The 27,000-nt window shown below is 35.1% G+C and overlaps 1 protein-coding gene across 7 annotated transcripts in view; it reads right to left on the bottom strand.

Moving 5' to 3' along the window:
* LOC105484660 (crumbs cell polarity complex component 1) overlaps window positions 1-27,000 on the bottom strand; it is a 279,683-nt gene that overhangs the window by 60,096 nt on the left and 192,587 nt on the right. For 6 of the 7 annotated variants that reach the window (XM_071077580.1, XM_011746497.3, XM_011746496.3 and 3 more), the window contains one exon: window positions 2,084-3,040. The exons of the other annotated variant lie outside the window; for it this stretch is intronic. In XM_071077580.1, coding sequence (XP_070933681.1) covers window positions 2,084-3,040 — 957 coding nt within the window. The remainder of the gene's footprint in view (window positions 1-2,083; window positions 3,041-27,000) is intronic. 7 annotated transcript variants of the gene reach the window in all.

Genomic DNA, 27,000 nt, shown 5'->3' with positions numbered 1-27,000 from the left:
CAAATATTCACCAGAGAGCAAGAGGTAGGTGATGTCATTTATTCTAAGTAGTAATATCTTGAATGCTCCATGTTCTTACAAACAGTCAACACAAGATATGCTGAGAGAACTTTATGGACACTTCTGTAAACTAAGCTTAGTTAAATCCTTTTCAGTACTCTTTCTGTTGATAAATTAGATTATTTTAAAAAGATCAACCTTGAGTTATTGGAAATCACTATGTCTTTTGTGTTTAGTCAGCCACCAAAATCTTCTATCCAATCTCCTTGTTCATTACAGCGTGTACCATGGTTGGAAAACATTGAGCTAAATAAGAGTGCAAGTCATGAATGGGCTGAAGTTTGCCTTTGTGCTTTTTAGTATGTCTCCTCCCTCTTGAATACACATGTACAGTAGCAGAAAGATTCCATGTTCTCATTACTGCTTAAAAGCATTGTTTGTAGTGGGAGTAAACGCTCCAGGAAACATTCCTTCTAGATAACAGAAAATACCGAATAGTTTAATTTTCTAATGAAGAAGTGATATGAAAAATATAATTTTCCTTAAATTTATACCAAGAATTTTCAGAAAGAAAAGATTTTACAGAACTCTCTCTCTGTAAAGTGATCTTTTGAAGTCAAACATTTTCATGAGGGTTAAACAGTTTCAAATAATGTTGGAGTATAAGGAAACTGGGAGAAGCGGGGGAAGGGTAACCAATTCAGGAACTTGGTTTGAAAAGTTCATGGTTTTCCAAGTTGGATAAAATAAAGAAAACCAGAACCCACTGGACTGGCATCTCTTGAATCTATTTACTAGGACAGTTAACATCACCATGGTCAGTATTAACCTTATGGGTCACTGCATCTGGAAGCCAGTCAAAATGAGTCAGCATCTGTTTGTTATTTTGTATATGTAGTAAAAATATTGCCTTAGGTCAATTAAATTTTTCTTCAAAAAGTGAACATTGCCTCAGCATAATTTCCCTTTTTCTCCTTAAAAAAATCACAAAACAACTTGCCATTCTACTTAAAATATTACGTATAGCTAGTAGATGCCATACTTCATTGTCAAACAGGTCCATGATTTGTAATGAATATTGTGGTCAGGGGGAAACCCTTGAGTAGTTTCTAATAATTCTTAGACATTTGAACATGGAATAGAGTATAGGCTAAGACTGGTTTTAATTTTACTTCATATAAAGCAGAGAAGACTACTTACCAGATGTTGTCCTACTTCAAGTTACTCTAAAATCTTGGGGTAAATTACAGCTGAACTTCAAAGCAGTCTGTTACAATTACATCTCAGACTTTTTCAATGTATGATAATAATAATAAAAAGAAACAGGTACGTATTGATCACTATCAACAGCAATCTCTAGAACAATGTTGGAAGTTAAGGATTTTGAAATACTTTTCAAACTGTGGTTTACTAGAGAAATTCGATCAATTAGTTTATGGCATCTACCAAGTTCTACTATTGTTACTTTCCACATTTTCTTTTCTTTTTTTTTCCTTAAGACACCTAGTATATTATCTGTCTTCCCCAGGGCAGCCTTGGAAAAGATACCTTTGAATAAAATTGGTGTTTTATAAAAACGCTATGCTTAATTATGATTTTGGAGCAAGTGTGAATTGCATAGAAAGGAGAGCAAGGAAATGAATATTTACCGAGAATTTACTATGCACAAGATATCATGCTAGTATGTGGCACTGACAAATTTTATGTCTAAGGGTCCTTTTTTCAAAAGAATTATTTCTCTTTCAAATAAGATTTACATACATTTCTGATATGCAACCAATGGTAAAATTGCAAGAGCATTTTGCAAACACAAAGATGAAAACCTCTTTGGAGAGGAGCTATCTGCTTATTTTTTTTTTTACTTCTCTGTATGAGTGAAACTTATGTCCTGTGAATCCACTGAAAATTAATTAATGCACATCACTGCCCTCTTCTTTTCTTTCTCATCAGTGGGCAACCAGCAGCAGAAGTCCTGTGGGGTCATTATGTTTCATAGCAGGCAGAAGCAGTGTGGCTGTTTTTGCTGTTTCTGCTCTGCTCTGAGGCACGGCACTCCCAGCCATAGCAGTCAGCTTTCTCTCACCTCTCAGACAGTTGGGGCCTTTATAGGGCCTGTGGCAGTCACACTGGTAACTCAGCCACAAGTTGATGCAGCGTCCTCTGCTTTGACAAGGTTGGCTTTCACACCAATCCTTTCTCACACAGCCTGCCTTGACATTTAATGATGAGACAGACGAGATGTTCTCCAGGGTAATGTGATTCCAATCAATTTTAATATCTTGGAGACAGCCTACAAACGAAGGTGTGGATGGTATATTATAGAACTTAAGTAGAGCGACACCATCACTGGTTGTCCCCACTGGTAAACCACCCAAAAAGGAGTTCTGAAAAGCACATATTGATTGATCACTTTCAAGTGGAGAAGGAGCTTTCGAGATGCATTTCTCCTTACAGGAGTCGTCGATTAAGGTAAGGGTCACAGCCTCTGCAAATATTACCTCCACGAAATGCCACTCTCCGTCGCTGGTGTTGTGGGAAATGTACAGAAGCACCTTTGGCTGACTGTTGACCTGAATTGATAAGTGAATGTAGCCACTTAGCAGCTCCAGCTTCACAAACACATCCCTGTTGCCTCGGAAAAGTAGAAGAGCCACTGGCTGAACAGTCTGAAACCTGAGGGCTATGTTACAAACTGAGCCCTTGGTTGTCGCTGAGCCAGTTTTGACCCACAGGAAACCATCACCCTCAAATGAAAGTGTGGTTGCGATTTCACACAGGGACCCGGTGTAGCCAGATGGACACAGGCAGCCGAATCCATGCTGGCCATTTTGGAAGTGAGGGATGCATATTCCATTATTTAGGCATTGCTGATGGGTACAGCCCAGGAGAATATCAGAACAGTCCCTTCCTCCATAAAAAGTTCTAGAAAGGTTATCAAATGGGCAATGGCAAGTATAATTCCCAGGCAAGTTCTCACAAGTACCACCATTTTGGCAAGGGTTTGAAGAACATTCATTGACGTCTTCTTCACAGTGGATTCCTGTTACATAATAAAAAAGGGTTAAAATTAGATATATTCGCATCAAAAATAGAAGTTTCACATAATTTGCATGTATAATCTTGCAGAAGTGCATGGATAGCTCAGATTTAGAACTGTAATGGAGTAAAATGTAAACACTTATTAAGGGAAAGTAAAATCAATTCTATATTCCACATGTGTCGTGAAGAAAAAAGATGCAGTCATGGCAGGCTTTGTATTCTTCCTCTAGGAATAGATAATTTGCTAAACACTGTGATTGATTCCAGCTATCATTGTCAGATATACATGCAGCACTGAATATCATACAAACCAAAAAGAGAAAAAAGATCGCTCTTGGCACTGATGTAAGATACAATTTATTTATTTCGGGACTTTTTTCTCAGACATTGTATATTCTGTCCTTGGCTGTAGATTTCATTCTATTCTACTTGGAAACAGTGATTTTGTCTTATATCTTGTTTATATTTCCCCATAATTCCTAAGAGTTTGCCAGAAATATAAATAGTCCAAACAGCTCTCACCATGAAGGGCTTCTAAGGTGAATGGAAGTCCCCGTTTCCTCCTTCCCTACAATGCTAGTGTAAATCATGATGTCTACACCATAACAAGCTCCTTTCCTGTTTATTATTTTAACTTCACTTTCTATTTTTGTTTTCTGATTCCAAGTCAAAAAAGCTATCTAATTAGGAAATTATTAGAATTCATTTTAAAAGTAACACGAAGAAGTATAACACCTTTTAAAGGGGATGGCCGTTGCTTTTCCAGGGAGATTCAGATGAACAAAGAGTAACAATAAAAACTGACATATGCATAGGACTTTATGGTTTCCCCAACATCTTCATTCAAATTATTATATTTGTGCTCACTACAATTTTCTGAGGTTTTCAAAGCAGATATTTTTAGTTCTCTTTCACAGAATAAATTGAGGTGTAGAAAGAGCGAAGTCTAAATTCCAAAGCACTTTTACCATCAGACCCTAAATTAACTAGTTTTGTTTTTGAGATGGAGTCTCGCTCTGTCGCCTAGGCTGGAGTGCAGTAGTGCAATCTTGGCTCACTACAAGCTCTGCCTCCCAGGTTCACACCATTCTCCTGCCTCAGCCTCCCAAGCAGCTGGGACTACAGGTGCCTGCCACCACGCCTGGCTAATTTTTTTTTTTTGGTAGAGACGGAGTTTCACCACATTAGCCAGGATGGTCTCGATCTCCTGACCTCGTGATCCACTCGCCTCGGCCTCCCAAAGTGCTGGGATTACAGGTGCGAGCCACCACACCTGGCCTAAATTAGGTAAGTTTTAAAAATCCAACCTGGCCATGCTTGGTAGCTCATACCTGTAATCCTAGGAGGCCTAGTCGGGCGGATTGCTTGAGGCCAGGAGTTTCAGATCAGCCTGGCCAACACGGTGAAATCCTATCTTTACTAAAAATGCAAAAATTTGCCAAGCATGGTGGCGCATGCCTGTAATCCCAGCTACTCTGAAGGCTGAGGCAGGACAATCTCGAACTCGGGAGGTGAAGATTGCAGTGAGCCAAGATCACGCCACTGCTCTCCAGCCTGGGCGACAAAGCAAGACTCTTGTCTCAAAAAAAAAGAAAAAAAATCCAATCGTACACACTGTTTTTTAATTAATAATTTAGTGTATTCTCATTTATTGTTTGTTATTAATATGCATGTCTTATTTTCCCATTTAACTCTATGCCCAAATGCGTGTTTTTAAAAATTTAATCCAAAGATTCCTATATTGATGATGTTGGATCAGAACCCCAGCTATACTGCTTGATCATGAGCAGGTTACACACACTTTCTGTATTTCAGCTTCCTCATCTATGAATGGGATTAATAATAGCATTTACATCACAAGGCTCTTTTAAAGATTAAACAAGATAAGACATGTAAATATTCATAACATTGTCTGGTATATAACAAGTTCTCAATAAGTGTTGGCCATTACTAAAAAGTAGTAAGAAAGAATTATCCTCTAATGACAAAATTCAAATAGTACCGTAGTCATTGAGATAAACTATTTAGAAAGTGTGGGCATGTGTAATGCCCTGTAAATTGCATAATTTTATATGAGGGATTTACTTGGACAGCATATTAGTCTAGAATCTCATCAAATTGTGCTTTCCTTGATGGAAGGAAAATGTCTGTTTTATTCACCGATGTATGTCTAAAACAGCATAGTACCTGGCTTGTATTAGCTATTTAGTAATTAATTTTGGAATGAATGAATTCATTATGACCTTCCTAAAGTGATTAAATATTTTTATAATGCATTCAATCTGATTCAAAACCAAAGTGCTTTCTTTGTGTAAACTTTTAGATAAATGTATGCAATGTTAATCTTTGATGATCTACTGCCATTTATGATCTACATATCTAGGCACTTGATTGGACTCTATTGTACTTATATTTTACTGTACTAGGATTACTTTCATACAAGCTTAGTCAACTCAAAAATATTTCAAGCTCTGTGAAAACAGTGGACATTTTATAATCTTACTTAGAGCCACCCACAACACCTGTACAGTGCTGAGGGTATGAATTATTAAATGTTTGATGAATAGAAAGAATAGAACTGAATGGAACTAATCTATTTGTTATATAGTCATCCTGGGAAGCACAGAAAACTGACATAGGAATTACAGGTAAACTACAGTATATTCTAAAGGGGTGTTCCAATATAAGTTTAATATAACTGAATATGAAAAGTTGAAACTTTTGTACTAGAAGATATTTTACTTAAACTTGATTTTCAAAGCATTTTAAGAACAAAAAAAGTAATAACAAGTATTTGAGGGTAAAACTATTGAATAACTTATACAGCATAACAAAAGCAAAACATGATTTTTTCTCCCACCCTATCTTGAAACATATTTAACTGGGGAAGGGTTTCATTGCCTCTAGATAAAAATCTTCAGCAGACCCCAGGTCTTTTCGGCTTACTATTTGATAGTAGTGTCACGATCTCTTAAAAAAAAAACACCCACAGCAATTAGAATGGCCAGTCACATATAATGATCAAAAGTCTCAATGCAATTTAGAATAAAATCGTCTTTGCTAGGCTAACTTCAGGCTGTCTTGAAGGAGCATTCGGAAGCCTTCTTCCCTCTTTCTATTCTTCCATTGTCTCCACCCTCAGATTTATGTGTTCTGTCCCCTAGAAGACTGAAGTTGGTGTCAAAAAACGGGGGAAGGAGTACAGAAATTATTCACCTGACTGATACAATATGGTTCCATGGTTTCTGAGACTGGGAGGTGTTTAAAGTTGGTATTTGTTATAAGGGGCACTTATGAGTTCCTTGGAGCCCACTCTATTCCTCCAGCTGGGACTCACTCTAGAGTACTGTGAAGGCAGGCAGACATTGCCTCTCCTTTTACTGACGGCTCATATTTGCTCCTCCCTCAACCCCTTTGCTATTGGTTTATTGACGTTTACTCCTGCTTCCTTCTTTATCAACTCTTTTAGTAGGATTCTTTCACCTTCCAACAGAGGCCTATTGAGAAGAACTCTTCTTACACAAACTACCTACTAATGCTCCTACCACGGGTTCCCCATCTGAACCACAGGATTCATGTCCACTTAACCTGCAGTAGGAGGGGAGCGCATTTGCTTTCCAACACAGCACAGCAACAATTCTTTCTCTCTCTTTCCTGACGCCTTGGGTTAAGAGTCATCACACTTTTTCATCTTTAGATTCCTTAGGCAGGTGGAGAATCTAGTCTAAGTTGCCCGTTCCTTCCCTCCTACCAACTTTAGATGACACTGGAACACTCCTAGAAGCTATGGTCACTCTGGTTTAGAAAGTAGCATCTAGCCCTCAATTTGAGGGGCAAGGTTCAACTCACAATACAGCAGCAAGCCTCTCCAATGAAATCTCCTTGTAGATCCACTCCTTCAAATTGCCTCTGAAGAATTTTCACATACCCCTGACATAAATATAAACCTTTTGGCCAGGCGAAGTGGCTCACGCCTGTAATCCCAGAACTTTGGAGGCCGAGGCGGGTGGATCACGAGGTCAGGAGTTTGAGACCAGCCTGACCAATATGGTAAAACCCCATCTCTACTAAAAATACAAAACTTAGCCAGGCATGGTGGTGTGGGCCTGTAATCCCAGCTACTCAGGAGGCTGAGGCAGGAGAATTGCTTGAATCCGAGAGGTGGAGGTTGCAGTGAGCCAAGATTGTGCCACTGTACTCCAGCCTGGGCAACAGAGCAAGACTCTGTCTCAAAATAAATAAATAAATAAATAAATAAATAAATAAATAAATAAATAAAATAAAATAAAAAATAAAAAAAGTATAAACCGTTCAAAAACCTGAAGTCTGTTATCTGTATTTACTTTAACATCCTGTGTTTTTATTTATTTCATAATTCACTTTGGTACCTGACAGCAACCATATCTTGATCCCTTAGTTGAAATTTCAATTGACCATTTTCTCAATTTATAGAATAGCTACTCTCTGATGTACTCTCAGAGTACTCTCAGAATACAAACTAGAAGACGTAGACCTAGCCTGAATGTACTTACAATATAATGGAAGGACAAAATATATATTTATGGAAATGCATTGTACATAGTAGCTTCCCAGTAGATATCGATAATATATGAGAATCAAACTCAGGCAACATTAGAGTGTACTTAGGAAAGTTTCAGGGAAAGGACTTTGAATGACAGATAATGAAACACCTTTAGATATGAAATCTTCATATTAAGTCAAATCAATAAATATCGATTATATATCTATCATGTGTAAAATATTGTGGATAACATGAAGTTTGAACTAGTCCCTGTCCTCAATGAATTTAATAAAGGAAAATTAAGACAAATTTGTGAAGATGAAGATAATACTGAAGAGATTTCACTAGACAGTATACAATAGATTCTAAGTTAATTGTATTGGCAGTAGCTGCTGCAGAGCCTCCAGAGAAAGGTATCTCTTCAGACCTGGCTGGGAAGGTCTTACAGAGATAGAATTTAACATAGGTTTTCAAATATAGATCGAGTTGATAAAGAGGGCCTTGTGGCCAGGCGCGGTGGCTCACACCTGTAATCCCAGCACTTCGGGAGGGCGAGGTGGGCGGATCACAAGGTCAGGAGATGGAGACCATCCTGGCTAACACGGTGAAACCCCGTCTCTACTAAAAATACAAAAAAATTAGCCGGGCGAGGTGGCCGGCGCCTGTAGTCCCAGCTACTCGGGAGGCTGAGGCAGGAGAATGGCATAAACCCGGGAGGCGGAGCTTTCACTGAGCCTGGGCGGCAGAGCGAGACTCCGTCTCAAAAGAAAAAAAAAAAAAAAGAGGTCCTTGTATGTGTAAATAAGTGAATAAACAAAACACTCATCGATGGGAAAGCTTAACATTTAGAGGTGATAATGAGTTTGGCAATCTGGTTGGCACGTAGGATTTACGTAGGAAAATAAACACACAAAGGTTCAATGTAGCCAGAGTGGAGAAGGTCTGGGAACTTATGAGGTTTTTAACTGTATTTTTTTATTTTCTGGCAGTGGGGAGTCATATGTAATTGTTGGACAGAAAACCAACATGGTTTCTTATAAAGATCACCTTCACAGGAATATGTAACACAGAGTAAAGTGGGAAGAAACTAAAGACAGGAAGACCAACTAGGCAGCTATTAAAACTATTTACCCATTAGCTTATTAGGGCTTGAAATAGGATGTTTATTTCTTTACAATTTACAGTACACTTTCATTTATCCTTTGTGGGCAAATAAGTGCAGATGGTCGTGATTTCTATACCATTGCCTACTTTATTTTTTCTTATGATTGCTAAAATTTATGCATTTGATCTTTCATAAAATGTCAATAATTAGATTATGTGTTTCTTTTAAATATAAACAGAAAAGCAAGTTTTAAATTTTACCATAATTTTAAAAAGAACAAAAAAAGTAGAGAAACCCTGTATTAAGATCAATAGTCAGAAGAACAACAAACAGAATTAGGTATGAAAAGTAGAATGATAAACAGCAGTTTATGCTTTTACTTTACTTAAAATCAATTCTATTGACATGTCCAATGTAAAATAAAGTCCGACATATTTATTTGATGAACCCAGAAAACTAAAAGTGGGAAAAAAGATCAAAATGTCTTGTATTGGTTGTTGGAGTAGCTGGGCAAAGAACAAGATCTGCTGTCAATCAAGATAAAAGGATTAGGGGATATTTATGGGACCACTGGGGCCATTCAGTCTTCTTAATTGGGTATTTTAGTTGAATACAAATTGGTTATTTATGTCCAATTATTTATAGTATGGGATGGATTACTTGAAGCTTATTGTTATTTGCTTATATAAAGTCAATTCATTTAATTAATTAAAAACTGTCACCTTATTTTATTTTCCTAAAATTTTTTTAGTTCGGTATCTGATTCCATGATAATACTGTATTTCAAAAATAATCATGATAGCAAAAATGTCTACCACTCGGCATATCTCATATTTTCTTGAGAATAAATCATATTAATGGATAAAAAGAATGCAGACTTTATATTTAGAATTAATATCATTGTATATGAAGATGATTTTTGTCATAATTCTCACTTTGCTGAAGCCATGGTTAATGAAATATCTAATATGAAGTTATATAATTTACACTAGACATATATATACTAGACATATATAAATGACATATATATACTAGACATACATACACTAGACATATATAAAATACATACACAAATGAGGAAGTTTCATCTTGATCTGTTTTAACTGACTTAGGGTTTAAAAATTTTTAATAAATAGAAATCAAAGAAAAATTTTAATAAATAGAAATCAAAGTAGAAATTGTCTAAAACCAAAAACTCAATGCATAAATATATCCACTTTTCCTTTCTCAAAAGTTCGAATTTTCATTTGATAGTAATATCTGTTATAGCATTAAACATTAGTTGCTAAACATCTTAAAAACACTAAGCATGGTGCAAATTAGCATATATAAGAAAAGAGTTAGTTACCTATGAGCATTGCCATTAAAATGTGAAAACCATGTGTTCTGGCTCCAAACATCCTTCTGTTAAAAAAGAGATATCCATCCAAACACCTACTAGGTTGACAGAGTGAGTTTCTGATCATTTTGGACCATATCCAGAAGTGTGAGCTTGTTTTCCAATGTCACCTCTTCCTCAGGTAGAGTATGGGGACTTGGTTTTGACTCATTTCCCTCCAAGCTGGATCAGTGGGGCTTACAGTAAGACTCATTTGTGCTGCTTACCAGGCAGCCTTGTTATTCTTAGATCCCATCCCTGCTTAGCATATGGTGACTCGCCTTTTTAAGTCACACTAGTGAGTGTTGTGATCACAACACTGAACGCTGACATTATTATTATGAAGAAATGAGTTTTGGGGACTCTAACCACAGATAAGTATTTTGGACAACTTCTATTGTGGAAAATTAGGGCCTAATTTTATTTTGCTTTACAGCAATGAAAATGCTGTTTTTGTTTTCGTTTTCATTTGTTTGTTTTGCTTTTGAATAGTGGTTAAGAAATTAATGGCAACTTCAAACCTATTGAATATCTATGCAAGTGATAGAAAGGAAAGAAAAATTAAGAAAAAAGAACAAAGGCTTTTATTAATTGAGACTGTGGCAAGAGTTACTTGTGTGGTGCTATCAGACAAATTCCAGCCTCTATGAAAGACCAGTTATGCTCCACTCCTTTAAAATCCAATGGCATTTAATTTTGTACAAGAGAATGATTTGAATATGTGAGGTGTTTGAGATACACTGAGAGTACAAACAAAAAAAGTAATTCTTTTTTGTTTCTTTTTAACATTTTCTTAAAGGGGAACCTGAGGACCTATAGAGGTTTCATATAGGCAGTATAAGCTGAGAGGTCATGAAGGCCCCTAGAAGTACCATACTCCCTAAAATTCTCACCATAAGAGCAATTCCTTTAGGTTGAGACCTTGTCTCTTAGAAGCCTCAGTAAAGGTGAAAATGTTACCTGAGAGGGGCGGTAACTGTATCACAAAATAGTCATTAATGCCTTATCATGGGCAGTATATGCCACATTAAAAAAAAAAATGCCATATCACTGAGGTCAGATAAGTTGTAATGGAAACCAGTAACAAGGCGGAAAAATGTGTGATGCAAGAGACATTGCAATAGTACACGTCTTCATTCATTTATTATTCATTCATGTTTAAAACTTACTTATCAAGGCCTTAGTTTGACTGCCAGTATGTGAGTGCAGGAGATATGATGGTGAAGAAAAATAGATATAATCCTGATTCTTGAAGCATACAGTTTACTCAAGCTTACAGTAGTGGGGAAGGCTGAGCAGACAATAGCCTTGAGGACTGAAGGAAGAAATGTATCTATTGGGGGCTCGAGGGTAAGGGTGGGATGAGAAGGAGAGGTAACATATTCAGGGTTCTGATCAATGGATCTACTTGGAGAGGCATTTCTAATAGTCCTCAGGGAATCAGAATAATGAAGTAGAATAAACATGGACTAGGAGTCAGACTATGACACTGACTTTTATACTAATCGGAGCTTTGAAACCAGGCTATGAGAACTTGGGTAAATTAGCTAATTTATTTAAGCTGAAATTTCGTATGAAGTAGAAAGAATAAAGCCTATGAAATAATTATTTTTGTGTGAACCAAATGAGATAACTATAAATGCTTGGAGCATACTAGTCATTCAAAGGAGTTTCATCAACTTTTTTTTGTGGACAGTATAAGTGAACTTGGATAAATATTACTTGAATAAAAATATATAAGGCATACTTTTTTAATTTATAGGCAATATGAACCTGTTAAAAATAATGACCTCCCTTAGGCAGAAATGATGGTTACCTCTAGTAGTAGTTCTCCAGCATGTCCCACCCCCATTCCTTACAGAGAGACAGGTGTCCCACCATATAGAATACACATGTCAAATATATTCTTTCACATACTCCTTTACAGCTGGGTCATGGGCATGTGACCCAATCCTGGTCAATAGGACTTGAGGAGTGCTCTGCTAGGGGGAGGATGAAAAAGGCTTTCTTCTCCAATATAACAAAGACATGTACCGTTAGAGGGCTTGGAGGAGGGAGAAGATCAGGAAGAATAACTAATGGGTATAAGGCTTAATATCTGTGTGATGAGATAATCTGTACAACAGCCCCCATGACAGAAGGTTGCCTATGTAGAAAACCTGTACTTGTACCCTTGAACTTAAACTAAAAGTTAAAAAAAGGAAGAAAGAAAATGAGGACTTTAACACAATATATACTTATACACAAACTTTAATAATTTACATGAATACATGTAAATAAGTCTATATATCTAATATATCACAGTGATTTACAAAAGGAAGGGAGAAAAATGAATGGGGGATGGGGAAACAATAGAATAGGATTGGCTGGAACAGAATGGAATAGGTATAAAGCAGGCAAGCCAGGGATCTCATGTCAACTAAAGAAGACAGTTCTCTTAATCTGAAGTAAAGAGTTAACTCTTTCCACTTGAGGTGAAGAAACCACAAAACTGAATAGAAGAGATACAGCTTATTGGGTGAAGACCTATGAGTTTCAATTGATGATAATTTGCTGATAATTATTATTAACACTTTTATGATCCACAGCAGCCTATGGTTTACTTTATTCCTTATTACCTCAACTTATTTTTGAAATATGGATCCATGGTGATCTGACTTTCCAAATTTTATGTGGCATTGGGGCTGTCATGACAATTGATAGTATCTGGGGCAAAGGATATGAAAATCCCTTTCTAACTCCCAATTTGAACTCAAAATATTTTTTGTTTTAGGAGGCAGAGATAAAATATGGACACTCCAATAAAGAAAGCTAATATGATAGTGATTTTACTTGAAATCATGTCATTAGAGAAATTCTTGGGGAAAATTGGATGTTTAACCAGGAGAAAAGCAGATACCAGGGCCTATCAGAAGGGTCTTCATGTAGCTAAGATCCATCACATGGAATTTTATGTTTTATTTGTTTCTAACTGTGAAAACTACTACCAATGGTAAGAAGCCTTTGGATAGTTTATTTATGCTCACTCTGCAGAATCTTCTAGTAGTTGATGTTCATCAAGCATAGAACCAGCTCTCTTGGGAGACAGTATGTTTCCTGACATTGAAGCTGTGCAGATTTAGAGAGAATCATCATTCAGCATGGATATTATAATAGAAATTTAAGAAAAGGTATGTTATGTATTTCAATGGCCTCTAACAATTCTCCCAGTCCTAAGATTCTATCATAATTTCTAAGTAAAGAATATGTTACATGCATAATTTCTAAGTAGATAATTTTTAAGTGGAAAATATGCTGAATGTAAGAGTTGACATTTTCATAATTTCATAATTTTGTCACAGTTTAAAAAATCTGTAAAAAGGAAAGAGCAGTAACTTTTTTAGAAGGCTACTAATAAGGATTAAATGAGGCAATTGTTCATAGCATATGGTTTCAGGCCATAGGTGCTTATCAAATGTTTTGTCTTGCCATAATTCCCCAACTCCATTTTTATTTGCTTAAACACATAGTTAGATGTAATCATATCCACAATTTTTCTCTGTGTTGATTCCCATTAAATTTTACTTTTCTAGAGGTCAGTCCCCGTATGTGACCTCAACTATGCAGAACATAATCAAGAATGAAGATATGTTCTAAAAGTTTCTATGTTTAAAACTAGAGATTGCAAAGTTTATTAACTATTTCCTCAGGCCTTAGTCCATCATTCATTATTATTTTAGATACAATTAAAGCAAGCTTGATTATCAAATATTTCAGCTTGCAGTGGAATAGAATCAGCAAAATAAAAGGATAAGGGAGAACTTTGTGTACATTTTCAGCAGCAGGAAATGACAGCCGAGAACTAGACAATAAATGTGAGTAGACAGAACTAACACTTACTGAGTCTCAGATCTGTGCCAGTCACTGGGGTAAGTGCTTTATTTATGTGGCCATTTAATCATTCTAATAAATGATGAAGGATGTATTGCTACCTTCATTTCATAGATGATGAAACCGAGCCAACTTGTGGTTGGTACTCACTCAGTCTGCCTGACTCCTGAGATAAGACATTTGTTCTCTACAACATGCTGCCTCCAAGGAAAATAATATGATGAGCTTATTTATTAATAAATAATATTTAAAAGTATAGTACCTTGAAGATATTGAAAATAGGAACAAAATCAAAATCTATAGAACATAGGATAATAAATAATAACATTGTCATCAATAAGACACAAAATTGTATGCAACTTTTTTAGCTAGAAATGCAAGAAAATGTGTAACATATTTCTGAAATATTTAAATGTGAAATGATTAAAATAAAACTTTTTTCCCAAAAGAATTATAAAAATATGTTATGCCAAAAGCTCTTTTATATGGGCCATTCTCAACCTTAATGATATCAGAAAAAGTGGTGTTACTATATGGCTAACTTATTTTGTATATTAAGATTGTGTGTGTGTACAGCATAAAGCATAGAATTGTTTCTTCAGTATCCATTCTTTGCTCTACTTTATGATTACACTATTCTAAAGTTCTGATGCAAGAGACACATATACACACTCTCCAGACCTGATATTTGTTCAGAACCATATGGTAGCTCAGATAAAAAAAATGCTGAGCCCAGAGGAAGATTTGATTCAGTCTATTGTGTGGAAAGTATTCTGAGATCTTCAAACGAAAGACAAAATAGCTGCAAAAAGCCTTGCATTTCAGTTTCACATTTCACTTGATTTTGCACTTCAAAAGTCATACTTTGAAGCTCAGTGGATATAGGTAAGTGATTTTTAGTTACTTTACGGACTAACAAGGAGAAAGTACAGCATTGCACATGCTCGCTCTTGTTGACTTTACTTTGAAAAGTAATTTCAGAGAAACTCAACCCAGTTCAACCAGAACTATCCTAATTGGCTTTGATCAGTAAATCATCAGAAAGGGCTCTGCTCTTGCTTAGTCCTTTTTTCCCTTGTCTTGTCAAAAGTGAGTGATTAAACACTCAAGTTACAGTGAATTATAAAAACCTGTCTTGTATTGAGTTCGATGTTGCTATTCAAAGAAATGTTGGCTTTCTCTCTGCCATGGTAAGAATTGGCTTTACATTCTTTAGTAGTGCTGTTTGTCATTTTTTACAAATTTATTAATATTTTAATTCTGTACAGCCATGAAAATATCAAAGATCAAGTATATTATTGACCTGGTAAGGCCTGACATTCATGGCCCTCCAAATCTGGCTTTTATTCATCTCCCAGCATTATTTTCCATTGCTTACTACATAAATGGTTGTATTAAGATATATTTTAGTAGAATAAAATTTAAAACACATTCAAAGCTTTCTCTCTCTCTCCAGTTTTTTTCAAAACGCCGACTTTCTTTCAGAGTTCTGCTCAACTGCTACTTTCTCTTCAGTTTTTTCAAAATCCCAACTTTCTTTCAGAGTTCTGCTCATTGCTACTTACCCATATTGAAATGCCTTCTACTTGTAACTCTCATTCATGCTTGTCCTTGAACATCTGAGCTTATCCGCATGGAACCCAGCATAGAGTACTATTCTTTTTTTAAAAATATTTGTGATTTACTTTCCTTAACTGTATTGTAAGTCTTACAAGTGTGAATACCTCTTTTTATGTTTACTTCCTAGTATACTGTATTATATAACACAGTACTGCTATAATGTATATATCTTGATGAAATGTGTGAAATGCTGTAATCAAAATGAGCATGTATTCAGTCTTTTCTCCTGCATAAAGAGCCTAATGTACTGGAAGACAACTTTAGTCTTTATTCAATGCAAAGGTAAATCTGGCATTTGCAGATATCTAATGTATCCATGAATGGACATGACGGGTCCGTAAATTATTTGAAAATATATGTAATATTTTGTGGTTTGTTGTTTTGCATTTTTCTGGGGGAAGAATTTATAGTATTGACTCTATAAAATATAATATCATAAGAATCCCTTAGTAGGAGTGGGTGTGGTTAAAATGCAAAATCTTAGGACACATCCCTAGAAATTCCAATTCTGTGAATCAGTATTGGACTCAGATAGCTGCATTTCTTATGAGTATACCAGTTAATTCTGTTAACACTCTTCCTCAGACCTGGTCTGAAATTTCAACAAATTTTCACAGGAATATTTGATCTGGAAAAGCCAAGAAGCTCTGATTGCAGGAAATAAAACACTTTCAGAGACACAAATTTTACCTACCCATGTAAAATGGGTAGCTTCCAAAGAAGCTGGCTTTGGACTGGCATTTAAACTGTCCCTAAACAATGGCAGTCACTTTTAGAAGAAATAACTTAGTTGATAGCGGTTTCTTGATAAAAGGCAGAAACTACTTCACCAAAATATTTCTTTAAAATTTCTATTTGGCCAAAACCCAAAATCTCTAACCTACTTGGATTATACCATATGCTGCCTATTAACTGAGTAGATTTCATTATGTCCTTCATAGAATAAAAAGAATATCTTAAATATGCAACAAGAAATTTCCCTCCACATTTTATCTTTGCTTTAACCATTTTTCGATTTCATTCTTTCTTAGTACAACCTTAAGATTAAAAAAATACCTGTGGCATATTGTAGTAAACATAGGCTGACTTAACTTCTTAATTACTAGGTTCACATATATTAATTGGCAAGCCTATTTAATAAATATGGAAGACAGAGGAGGTGTTTGGAGGTCAAATGTCCCAGCAATGGCTCCAGTTAAATATGTGATCCTACAAGAGCCATGTAGTTTCTCTGAGTTTTCACTTTGTCCATGGTGAAACAGGAGTAAGCACCTTTGCACTGTCTACCTCTAGTTGTTGTGAGAACTGGAAAAGGTAATAAATATGTAAATATTTTAGAAAATATAAAGTGCTCTATTTGGCAAAATACAAAGCACTATCCAACCATAGGGTAATATGCTTCTCTAAATGTCTGGAATTTGTCATTTTGTTAAAAAGAAGTAAAAATCCCTCTAATTTTAAAGTTAAATTAATAAAAGAAACACTTGAAAAGTTAAATTTATGTTAGAGATCCATCCATTTTGTAAATATAAATTCTAACAGCTATTTAATTAAAATATGCTGAATATTGAGCACATTATTAACAATAGCTACTGCTATTGGGTAGGTATGGTGTGCAGGTCACTCTGCTAAGTATTTTACTGTATATTCATTTCTCACAACCTCACAGTGAGGTAATTAAGCTGAATAAATGGAAACTTTGACAGCTTATGAAACTTGCCGAAAGTCACAGAATTAGACAGTGGTAGTGCCAGAACTTAAATTTAGATCTGGCAGTGCCCAAATACAAATTAGTTACACTTATATCTATCACAAGTTTAGCTATATAGAAACAATATAAACAAGTTTGAAATGTGTAATCAACAATAATTGCTGTTTAGCAGGGGCCCATATCCATTCTATAGCATCTATTTAGTATCAATATCCCATTAAAATGTGTATGAAGACAAGAAAAAGATGAGAGATAACATAATAGTAACAGATAAAATGAAAAGATAACTTACTGTCTGAATTGAAGAAAATGCATAACTATAAAACAAAAGGTGCTGAATTAAACAAAACCAATGTAAAACAAAGAAAGTAGCAACAGAAATGGTGACTAACCTCATCTGACAAGTTCCACTACTTTTAGGAAAGTACAGAGACATGGTTTTCATATCCCGCAATCTGCAATTAGGCTCAGAGCCCTGGGTCTGCACTAATGAAAGAGTCAGCTGATGGTCACTCAGTTGCTTTACAGAGCTAGTCTGAATACTATTTTCCTTGTCATTCTTATACCCTGTCTTCTCCATGCTTTAAGAAATGACAACTTGCAGAACAAAACAAGGCAAAAGCAACAGAGGACTATATTTTATTTATCTTACAAGTGACAGAGAAGATATCCACTTAGTTTGAAGTATTTGTAAAACAGGTAAGATCCCAGTACAGTTTAGTATTATTACAACAGGTGGTTACCAACTACCGGAACTTGAACAGGAATTTCTACTACGTATCTGAGGTGGAGCTTTGACTGTTCCTCAAGGTGGTCAGTGAACCTGGCTAATGATACCTCACACATTTATTTTGTTAGTAAACACTAGCTCTAGCTGTGCACTTGCTAAGGAGATGTGGGGAAGAGTGGGGCAGTGGGGAAGAGAGAGAGAGCGCAAGCTAATTCCTTTCAACATCAGACTGTAGTCATGTGTAAGTTAGGATGATTTGGCAGCAAGCAATAGAACACCTAAATGAAGCTTCCCTAAATATTAACATTTATTGACTCATATAAGGAGGAAGTCCAAGAAAAAAAAAGTATCAGCAGGGTTATCTTGAAGACTCAAAAAGATCAAGAACTCAGGTATCTACCACTTCTTCACCTCACTGGTCAAAGTTTCAGCTTCACCTCAAGGACGTTTTTGAAGTTATAGGATGGCTGCAAGTGGCACTCTATCTACCTGCTTCCTCATTCACGTCAGCCTGACAGCTCTACCTAAAGAACAAATGAGAATTTCCCGAGAAGCCATCAGCAAACCTTTACTTATATTCATCTCTAAATGAAGCAATGGCAAGAAGTAGGAGGAAAGAGGATTATTCTTTGAAACTGAGAATGAAGTCAGCCTCCCCTAATGTACCTAGCTGCTAGGAAAAGGAGGTTATTAAAGAAACCGCTGTTCTTTTTTATTTTATTTATTTATTTATTTATTTATTTATTTATTTATTTTTTTGAGACGGAGTCTTGCTCTGTCGCCCAGGCTGGAGTGTAGTGGTGCGATCTTGGCTCACTGCAAGCTCCGCCTCCCGGGTTCACGCCATTCTCCTGCCTCAGCCTCCCGAGTAGCTGGGACTACAGGCGCCGCCACCATGCCCGGCTAATTTTTTGTATTTTTTAGTAGAGACGGGGTTTCACCGTGTTAGCCAGGATGGACCTCGATCTCCTGACCTCGTGATCCGCCCGCCTCGGCCTCCCAAAGTGCTGGGATTACAGGCGTGAGTCACCGCACCCGGCCAGAAACCGCTGTTCTTTTATGAAGAGGTAAAGCAAGAGGGAATGCATGAGGATTGGACAGACACAAGTTGTGTGTTTGAGTATATATACATATACACACGTACATTATGCATTCCTAGTGCTTCACAAAAGAAAGGGAACATAATGCTAAAGAGCTAAAGGAAGAAAGCCCCAAATTTGGTTTATAACAAAACATCAAGAACATTTTAGAAGACTACATTATTTTCATGATCATATGTGTGAAAATTGATTTCTATGGAAATAAAGCAAAAATACACAAAAATGAAAACAATAACTGAAAAGATAACAGGATGGGATTAAGGACTACAGACTGAGAAGAAAAGGATGCTGTGCAAAATAATAAGAATAAACTAAAACTAGCATTGCAATAGTGCTATTAAAATCTGCATTGGGGCAGAAAAGTGGAAAACTGGTACTGCAGATAATCAAAGCAGTATGATCTGGTAATTAGTTATACAGATACGTTTAGTTGGTGAGAACTCATTAAACTAAATACTGTGGTTTATGTAATTTTTTGTTTATTGTACTTCAATAAAAATTTTAAAACTACATCTGTGATAAGAGAACAAAACTGGGAAACTATCCCAGAGATAAAGGGACTGGAGAACAGAAATTAGACCTCAAAATTTCACATGTAACTGAGAGAGAAATCAAAATACCTTGAAGGAGATGAACAATAAAAGAGAGCTGACTTATTTTTCTTGTTGAATAAGACAGAAGACAGCATATAAAAATGGATGACTGTCTTTTAGTCAACATGACTTTTAAAAGACATACATCTAAATAATGATGAAATAATTAACTGTGATTGGATAAAGAAAATGTGGTACATATACACCACAGAATACTATGCAGCCATAAAAAAGAACAAGGTAATATCTTTTGTGAGAACATAGATGGAGCAGGAGGCCATTATCCTTAGCAAACTAATGCAGGAACAGAAAACCAAATACTGCATGTTCTCACTTACAAGTGAGAGCTAAATGATGAGAACCCATGAACACAAAGAAGGGAACAACAGACACTGAGGACTCCTTGGGGGTGGAGGGTAAGGTGAGAGGAGCAGAAAAAGTAACTAAATAACTATTGAGTACTAGGCTTAGTATCTGCATGCCAAAATAATCTGTGCGACAAACTCCTGTGATACGAGTTTAACTATACAACAAACCTGCACATGTACTCCTAATCCTAAAATAAAAGTTAAAAAGAAAACAAAACAAAAAGAAGAAAAACAATAATAAAAATTAACTGTGAATACAAGGAAAACATAAAAATATTAATTTATATTAAAATATTTTAAAATACATAAAAATAAACAAATTTAAAAGATACAAATAAATGCCAAAAGAATATCAAAATCATAGAATTAACAGTTAAAAATTTTTGAATATAAAAGACTAAGACCTTGAAATTCTGTGCACAGAGAAACTGTCATTCAAATTTGTAGAAAACAGACATAGTACTTATGATAAGGGCATAGCCTAAAAATGCTTAAAGATAAGCTTCATGTGACTAAGGGAAAAATTATAATATCATTGGGAAGACTATTAGTTAAATAGCATAAAATAATACATTATCAAATATTAGTGGGCAGATTACTAAAGAACTGGCCATAAACATTAAAACCAGTTCAATGTGAAGGTATGGCTAAATCATTTTGAAAAAGAAGACACAAAATATGACAAATTGTTCAAGTTTATTCTCCAAAAATAAATTTTCAAAATGTAAAAATAATAATTGGATAATAATAATTTGTTCCCAAGCTCATGATTCTATTAGCAAAGACCATGCTATCATGGAAAAAAATGAAATTTTATTTAAAACATGCTAAATTATTTGTCTTACATAGTGGGCAATCAAAACAATATAATTTCACTTTGACCTTGATAATTAGAGGAGAATAGATTAAAATATTTAAAAAATGTTTTTAAGTTTAAAAGTAGCCTAATGAAAACAAAATATGGAAATTCCAAAACACTGGGGGAGACCAACATCAACAAAATAATATACAAAAAATACAAAAATTATTTTTAAAACACCAATTAAAAAAATCCCATACTCCACGATAACAGAAAATGAGAAGATAGGAGCAAGGCACTGCATATGGTATAACAATAGCTATATATATATATATGCTTACACCCACCAGTAAAAGGCAAGGACTCAAAAACTGTGTTACAAAGAGAAAGCTTAAAGATATTGTGAGGTAGCAATTTATTAGGATACAAAGTTATGTATAATATAATTTCCATTTCTCTGTGTATGTGTGTGTTGGGGAAGGGAAGGATAGAGAAAAACAGAGAGGAAAAGAAGGGAAAGAAGGCAGAATAAATATACTGAAGTATTTTTAGGTGTGAGATTAGAATTTTTAACTTCATTTCTTTTCTATGTTTTCCAAATTTTCTACAATGAATATGTTTTACTTCAATTTAGAAAAAGGTAACAGACAAATTTCAAAACAGAAATACAAAAGCTTTTAAGTCTCTAAGAGTCAAAGTAAAAAGGAAACTTAAATCAGGACTGGATAGTATCCGAGTGAGAAACCTTGTACATCAAAGTGAGGAGAGGAGTTTCTGTTTATTTTGTTTGCACATTTTATAATTTATTCTGGAAGGAAGAAGCAGGATAGATTTTGTAAGAGTTTCAGAGATTCAAAAGAGATTTAGTTAGGAGTTTAGTATAGTTTCTGTTTTTAAAATGTGTTTTTGTGTATTCCATCATCATCATCATCATCATCAAAAAAAAAAAAAGCTTTTTTACTTCTGGTTCTGCTACTCGAGAGGCCGAGGTGGGAGTATTTCTAGAGCCCAGGATGTCGAAGCTGCAGGCTGCAGTGAGCCAAGATTGTGCCACCCAGTCTAGCTATCTAAAAAAAAAAAAAAAAAGCTCTTATAGTCAAAATCTCTGACCCTACTTTAATGGCACAATGCTGTGAAGGATGCACCACCATCTAGTGGTTACTCCTGTTAATTGCAGAACAATTGATTCACTGATGAGTTCATTTATCCATTGGATATAAATAGTTGTTTGAGTACTTGCCATGTAAAATATTAGGCATCTATTGATTCTTTTGGTTTTATTGACTTGGTCCTGACATGTAGTAGGCAGAGTTCTATATGACTCTATAGCTCCCAATGATCCCCACATTCACGCATTCACATCCTTGGGTAAGCCCCTCCCCTTGAGTCTGGACTGGAACTAGCAACTTGCTTCCAATCAATAGAATATGGCAAAGGTCGTGAGATGTCACTGCAGTGATTATGTAACAAAAGATATTGACTTCCACTTTGCCAGAAGACTGTTTCATAATGACTTTGGTCAAAGTGCCATTGTTAGAGAAGACTCAGTGCCACCCAGAAACTGAGATCCTCAGTCTAACCACCCTGAAGGAATTTGAACCTGCCAAAAACTAACACACAAAAACTGTGAAGTGGATTACTTCCCTGTTGAGCCATCAGAGGAGACCCCAGCCCTGGTGAACACTTTGATTGTAGCCATGTGAGAGACTCTGGAGCAGAGAATACAGCTAAGCCATTTTCCACTGAAACTGTGAGATAATAAATGGGCAATATTTTAAGTTGCAGAGTTTGGGGAAAATTTTTTATGTAGCAGTAGTTTACTAACACATGACAAAAACTTGATGAGGAAAGTAGCATTATAATCTCCATTTTATAGAAACCTAAACTCAAAGAGATTGAACGATTTAACCAAGCACACAGACTGGCTAGAAGAGTCAAAATTCAAACTTGTATCGATTTGATTTCTTACACCATGTTCTTTCCAACAGTGTAATACTGCAACCCTGTTTGACTATTTCCTGTAAGCCAGGCACTGTAAAAAGCACTGACATTCCATAGATGAAAGACATAGATGAAAGAGCTAACAATCTTTTGTGGGAAAATGACAACTAAACTAATCAACAGTTGCATTAAAGTATCCTAAAGGCTACATTCATTAGAGTGTTATAAATGTGACATTAACATGACCAAAAGATGTGCATCTAACAGCCTGGAGTTAGGGAATATAGGTGGACTTGAGGGCATGGGGCTAATCAAGGAAGATTTCCTCAAGTAGATGGCATGTGAATCATATCATGGAGGATGAATTGGAAATAACAAATGAAGAAGGTGAGCACTGCAAGTGGAGAGAATAGCATGGAGAAATACATGGAGACTTGAATGCTTCTTTACTTCCAAAAGAAATAGACAATTATTACACATATATAGAGTCACATCTAAAGTATCTATATCTGCATATTACACACACACACACACACACACACACACACACACACACACACACACATCATTTCCTGACAGCAGCTCCTGGCAACATGTTATCGCTATTGTCCTTGGAATTTTACCCCTTCCAGAATGTCATATAAATGGAAAAATGGGAAAAAATATATATATATATCCTTATTATTTTTCAAGTTGAAATAATCACTTTATCCCCAAACCTCTTCCTTTTCTTATGTTCGCTGACTTGCTGAAAGACTCCACTATTATTCAGATTGTATAAATTGACCATAAATTTGACCATTCATCTAACAATTCTATTTTCCTGCCCTAGCTGTGTTCAGTGTATTGCCAAGCCATACTGATTCTTTCTTTTACATCTCTTTACTCTATCCCTATCTTCCAAAGCCTTACTATTTGGATATCCATCACTTCTCCATATCATCTCCCAACCTACCTGCCTTCCTTCAGTTTTGCCTTGTTTCAAGTTTATCTTCCAATTGATAGAAAGGTAAATACCCTAAAATACAAAAGTGATGCCCTTGTTTACAATGCTCAACTTTACCTTTAAAACAAATGAGTCATAGATAAATAGAAAATGAGAAAGGTAGGCTAAATATGGGAATCTAAGAAGCACCAATATTTAGGGGGTTGAGGAGCCTTTTCATCATGCTAAGAATGCATGATTAGGAGAGAGCAGCATTGTGGAAGACAAGGGGAAAATATTTCAAAGGAGAAGTTATTGATTATGCTAAAAGTTGTAAGAAGTCATAAAAAGAACTGAAGATGAATTTTGCAATCAGAATGTTTTTGCTGACCTTAACAAAAATGAGTTTTGTGTAGTGGTGTAGATAGAAACTGGATTACAGTAGGGTGAAGAGTGAGAAAGTGGGATTAGGATAGACATCTCAGAGGCAATAGAGTCTTCTGGCAAAGTGGAAGTCAAGATCTTTTGTTACACTTCCACTTCTTTAAAGTTGTGTTTATTGATACGCAATTCAAATATCATGTAATTCATCATGTTAGGTGCACAAAGGTATACCCTGTGCAACTACCACCACCACAATTGAGATATAGAACACTTCCTTCCCCTCCAAAACAGTTCTCATGCTCTTTGTTGTCAATACCATGCCCTAATTCCAGCTTCTGGCAACACCCCATCTCTTCACTGTCCCTAGAATTTTATCCTGCCATATGAATGGAGTCATCTGATATGTAGCCTTTTGAATCTTGCTACTTTCACTTAGAAAAATGATTTTGAGATTATTCTTTGTTGTTGCATGTGTTAATGGTTTGGGTCTTTTTATGCTGAGTAGCATTCAATTGCAAGAAGGTAAGACTGTTTATCCATTCGCCAACTGATGAAGATCTGGATTCTTATCAGGTTTTTGAAATTATGAGTAAAGAAGCAATAATCATTTGTGTACAGGCTTTTGGGTAGAAGTATGTTTTCATTCTCATGGCTAATATGTAGGAATTGGGAGTGAGATTGCTCAGTGTTTCAGTAAGTGTATTTTTAGTTTTATAAGGAAAAAAAATGCCAAACTGTTTTCCATTTTACATCCCTGCCACCAAAGCATGAGAGTTATTCCACATCCTCTTCAGCATTTGGTATGTCAATTATTATATATAACCAACTCCCTCTCCTTCCCCCCCTCTCTCAACACATACACAAATACATGTATATAAAATAGTTAATAGTTGCATAGTGGTATCTCATGTGGTTTCAATGGACATGGTATTGATATTGAGTATCTTTTCATGTGTTTATTTGCTATCTTATGTGATGAAGTATTTATTTAAATCTTTTGTATTTTTTAAACTGACTTGTTTGTTTTCATTATTGAGTTTTGAGAGCTCTTTAAATATTCTGAATATCAATACGTAAGAAAAAACATGTTTTGCAATATTTTCACATTCTATGGTTTTTCTTCTTATTTTTTTGAGTGTCTTTCAAAGAGCTGAAACTTTTAATTTTGATGAACTGCAATTTATCAGATTCCCTTATATAATTTGTGCTTTTTTAGGTATAATTTTAAAAATTTTTGCTGAGACCAAGATCCCAGAGATTTCCTGTTTTCTTTGAAGTTTTGTATTAAATCTAAGTTTTAATATAGTTAGTTTTTGCATATGATTGTATAAAATTTGGGTTGAAGTTCATTTCCCTGCAATATGGCTGCATGCAATGTGCTAGCTTTGTTTGTTGAGAGGACTTCCTTTTCTCCAGTGATTTGCTTTACACCTTTGTTTAAAATGAATTGATTGTATGTGTGTGAGCCTATTTCTGCATTCTTTATTGTGTTTATCTATTTCTATCCTTTGCCAATTCTACATTATCTTGATTACTGTGCTTCTATAGTAGATCTTGAAGTCAGATAGTGTGAATCCTTCAACTTTGTTCTCTTTTCCAAATTGGTTTTTATTGTTTTATTTCCTTTGGCTTTCCATACACATTTTAGAATCAGGTTATCAATTTCTACCAAAAAAAAAAAATGCTACTCATATTTTCATTTGGATTAAATTGAATGCAGAGATTAAATTTGGAAAAATTAACATTTTAGCAATGCTGAGTATTTCAATCAGTGAACATGACATGTAGCTCATTTATTTGGGCTTATGTAATTTCTTTTATCAGTGTTTTGTAGTTTTTGGCAATCTAATCTTGCTACTATTGTTAAATTTATACCTAGTTATTTCTTTTAAAAAAATTAATCATACTTAAAACAATTTCAGTTTCAAATTGTTCAATGCTAGTGTATAAAAACAACTAATTTCTGTATATTTACTTTGTATCCTGTGACCATGTTAAAGTTATTTATTCTAGTCTCTTTTTGGCAAATTCTTTGAAATTTTTTGTATAAACAATCATGTCATCTGTTAATAGAGGGAGTTTTAATTACTTTTTTCCAATATATGTAACTGTTATTTCTTTTTCTTACCATGTTGCACTGACTAGGATCACCAATACAATGTAGAATAGAAGTGGTAAGAATGAACACCTTAGTGTTAATCTTGATCTCAGGGGAAAAGCATTCAGTCTTTCACCATTACTATGTTAGCTCTAGGTTTTTTGAAAATGGTCATTTTCAGGCTGAGGAAGTTTCCTTTAATTCCATTTGCCGAGTGTTTTTATCATATGAATGTTGAATTTTGTTAAATGCTTTTTTTTCCTATATCTATGGAGATGATCACATAGATTTCCTTCTTTATCATGGTGAATTACATTAATTGAATTTTAAATGCTGAATGAATCTTGCATTCCCAGGTTAATCTCATTTAGTCTTAATATATTATCTGTTGCATATATTACTGAGTTGGGATTATTAATATTTTTTTGTTGTTTTGTGTCTGTGTTCATGAGGGATATTGATTTGTAGTTCTTTTCTTGAAGGAATTATCTGGTTTTGGTAACAGGGTAATAAAAGTCTCATACCCTGAGACTCTCATGCCCTGAAATATCTCCTTCTCTTCTAATTTCTGAGTTTGTGTAAAACTGACATTTATTTTTCCTTAAGTAGTTTACATAAATCACCTACAAAGCAATCCAGTCTGGGGTTTTCCTTGACAGGTTTTAGCTATAAATTTAATTTCTTTAATTAATATTTAGTTTATATATTTCCGCTAGAGGAGCTTTTGTCATTTATGCTTTTAAAGAAATTTGTTCATTTTAACCAAGTTGCTCTCAATATACTTTTATATTTCCAATGTCTGTATAACTTCTAGTTA

The sequence above is a fragment of the Macaca nemestrina genome, chromosome 1 (assembly GCF_043159975.1).
Source record: "Macaca nemestrina isolate mMacNem1 chromosome 1, mMacNem.hap1, whole genome shotgun sequence".
NCBI classification, from domain to species: domain Eukaryota; kingdom Metazoa; phylum Chordata; class Mammalia; order Primates; family Cercopithecidae; genus Macaca; species Macaca nemestrina.
This window is presented reverse-complemented; position numbering and strand designations above follow the sequence as displayed.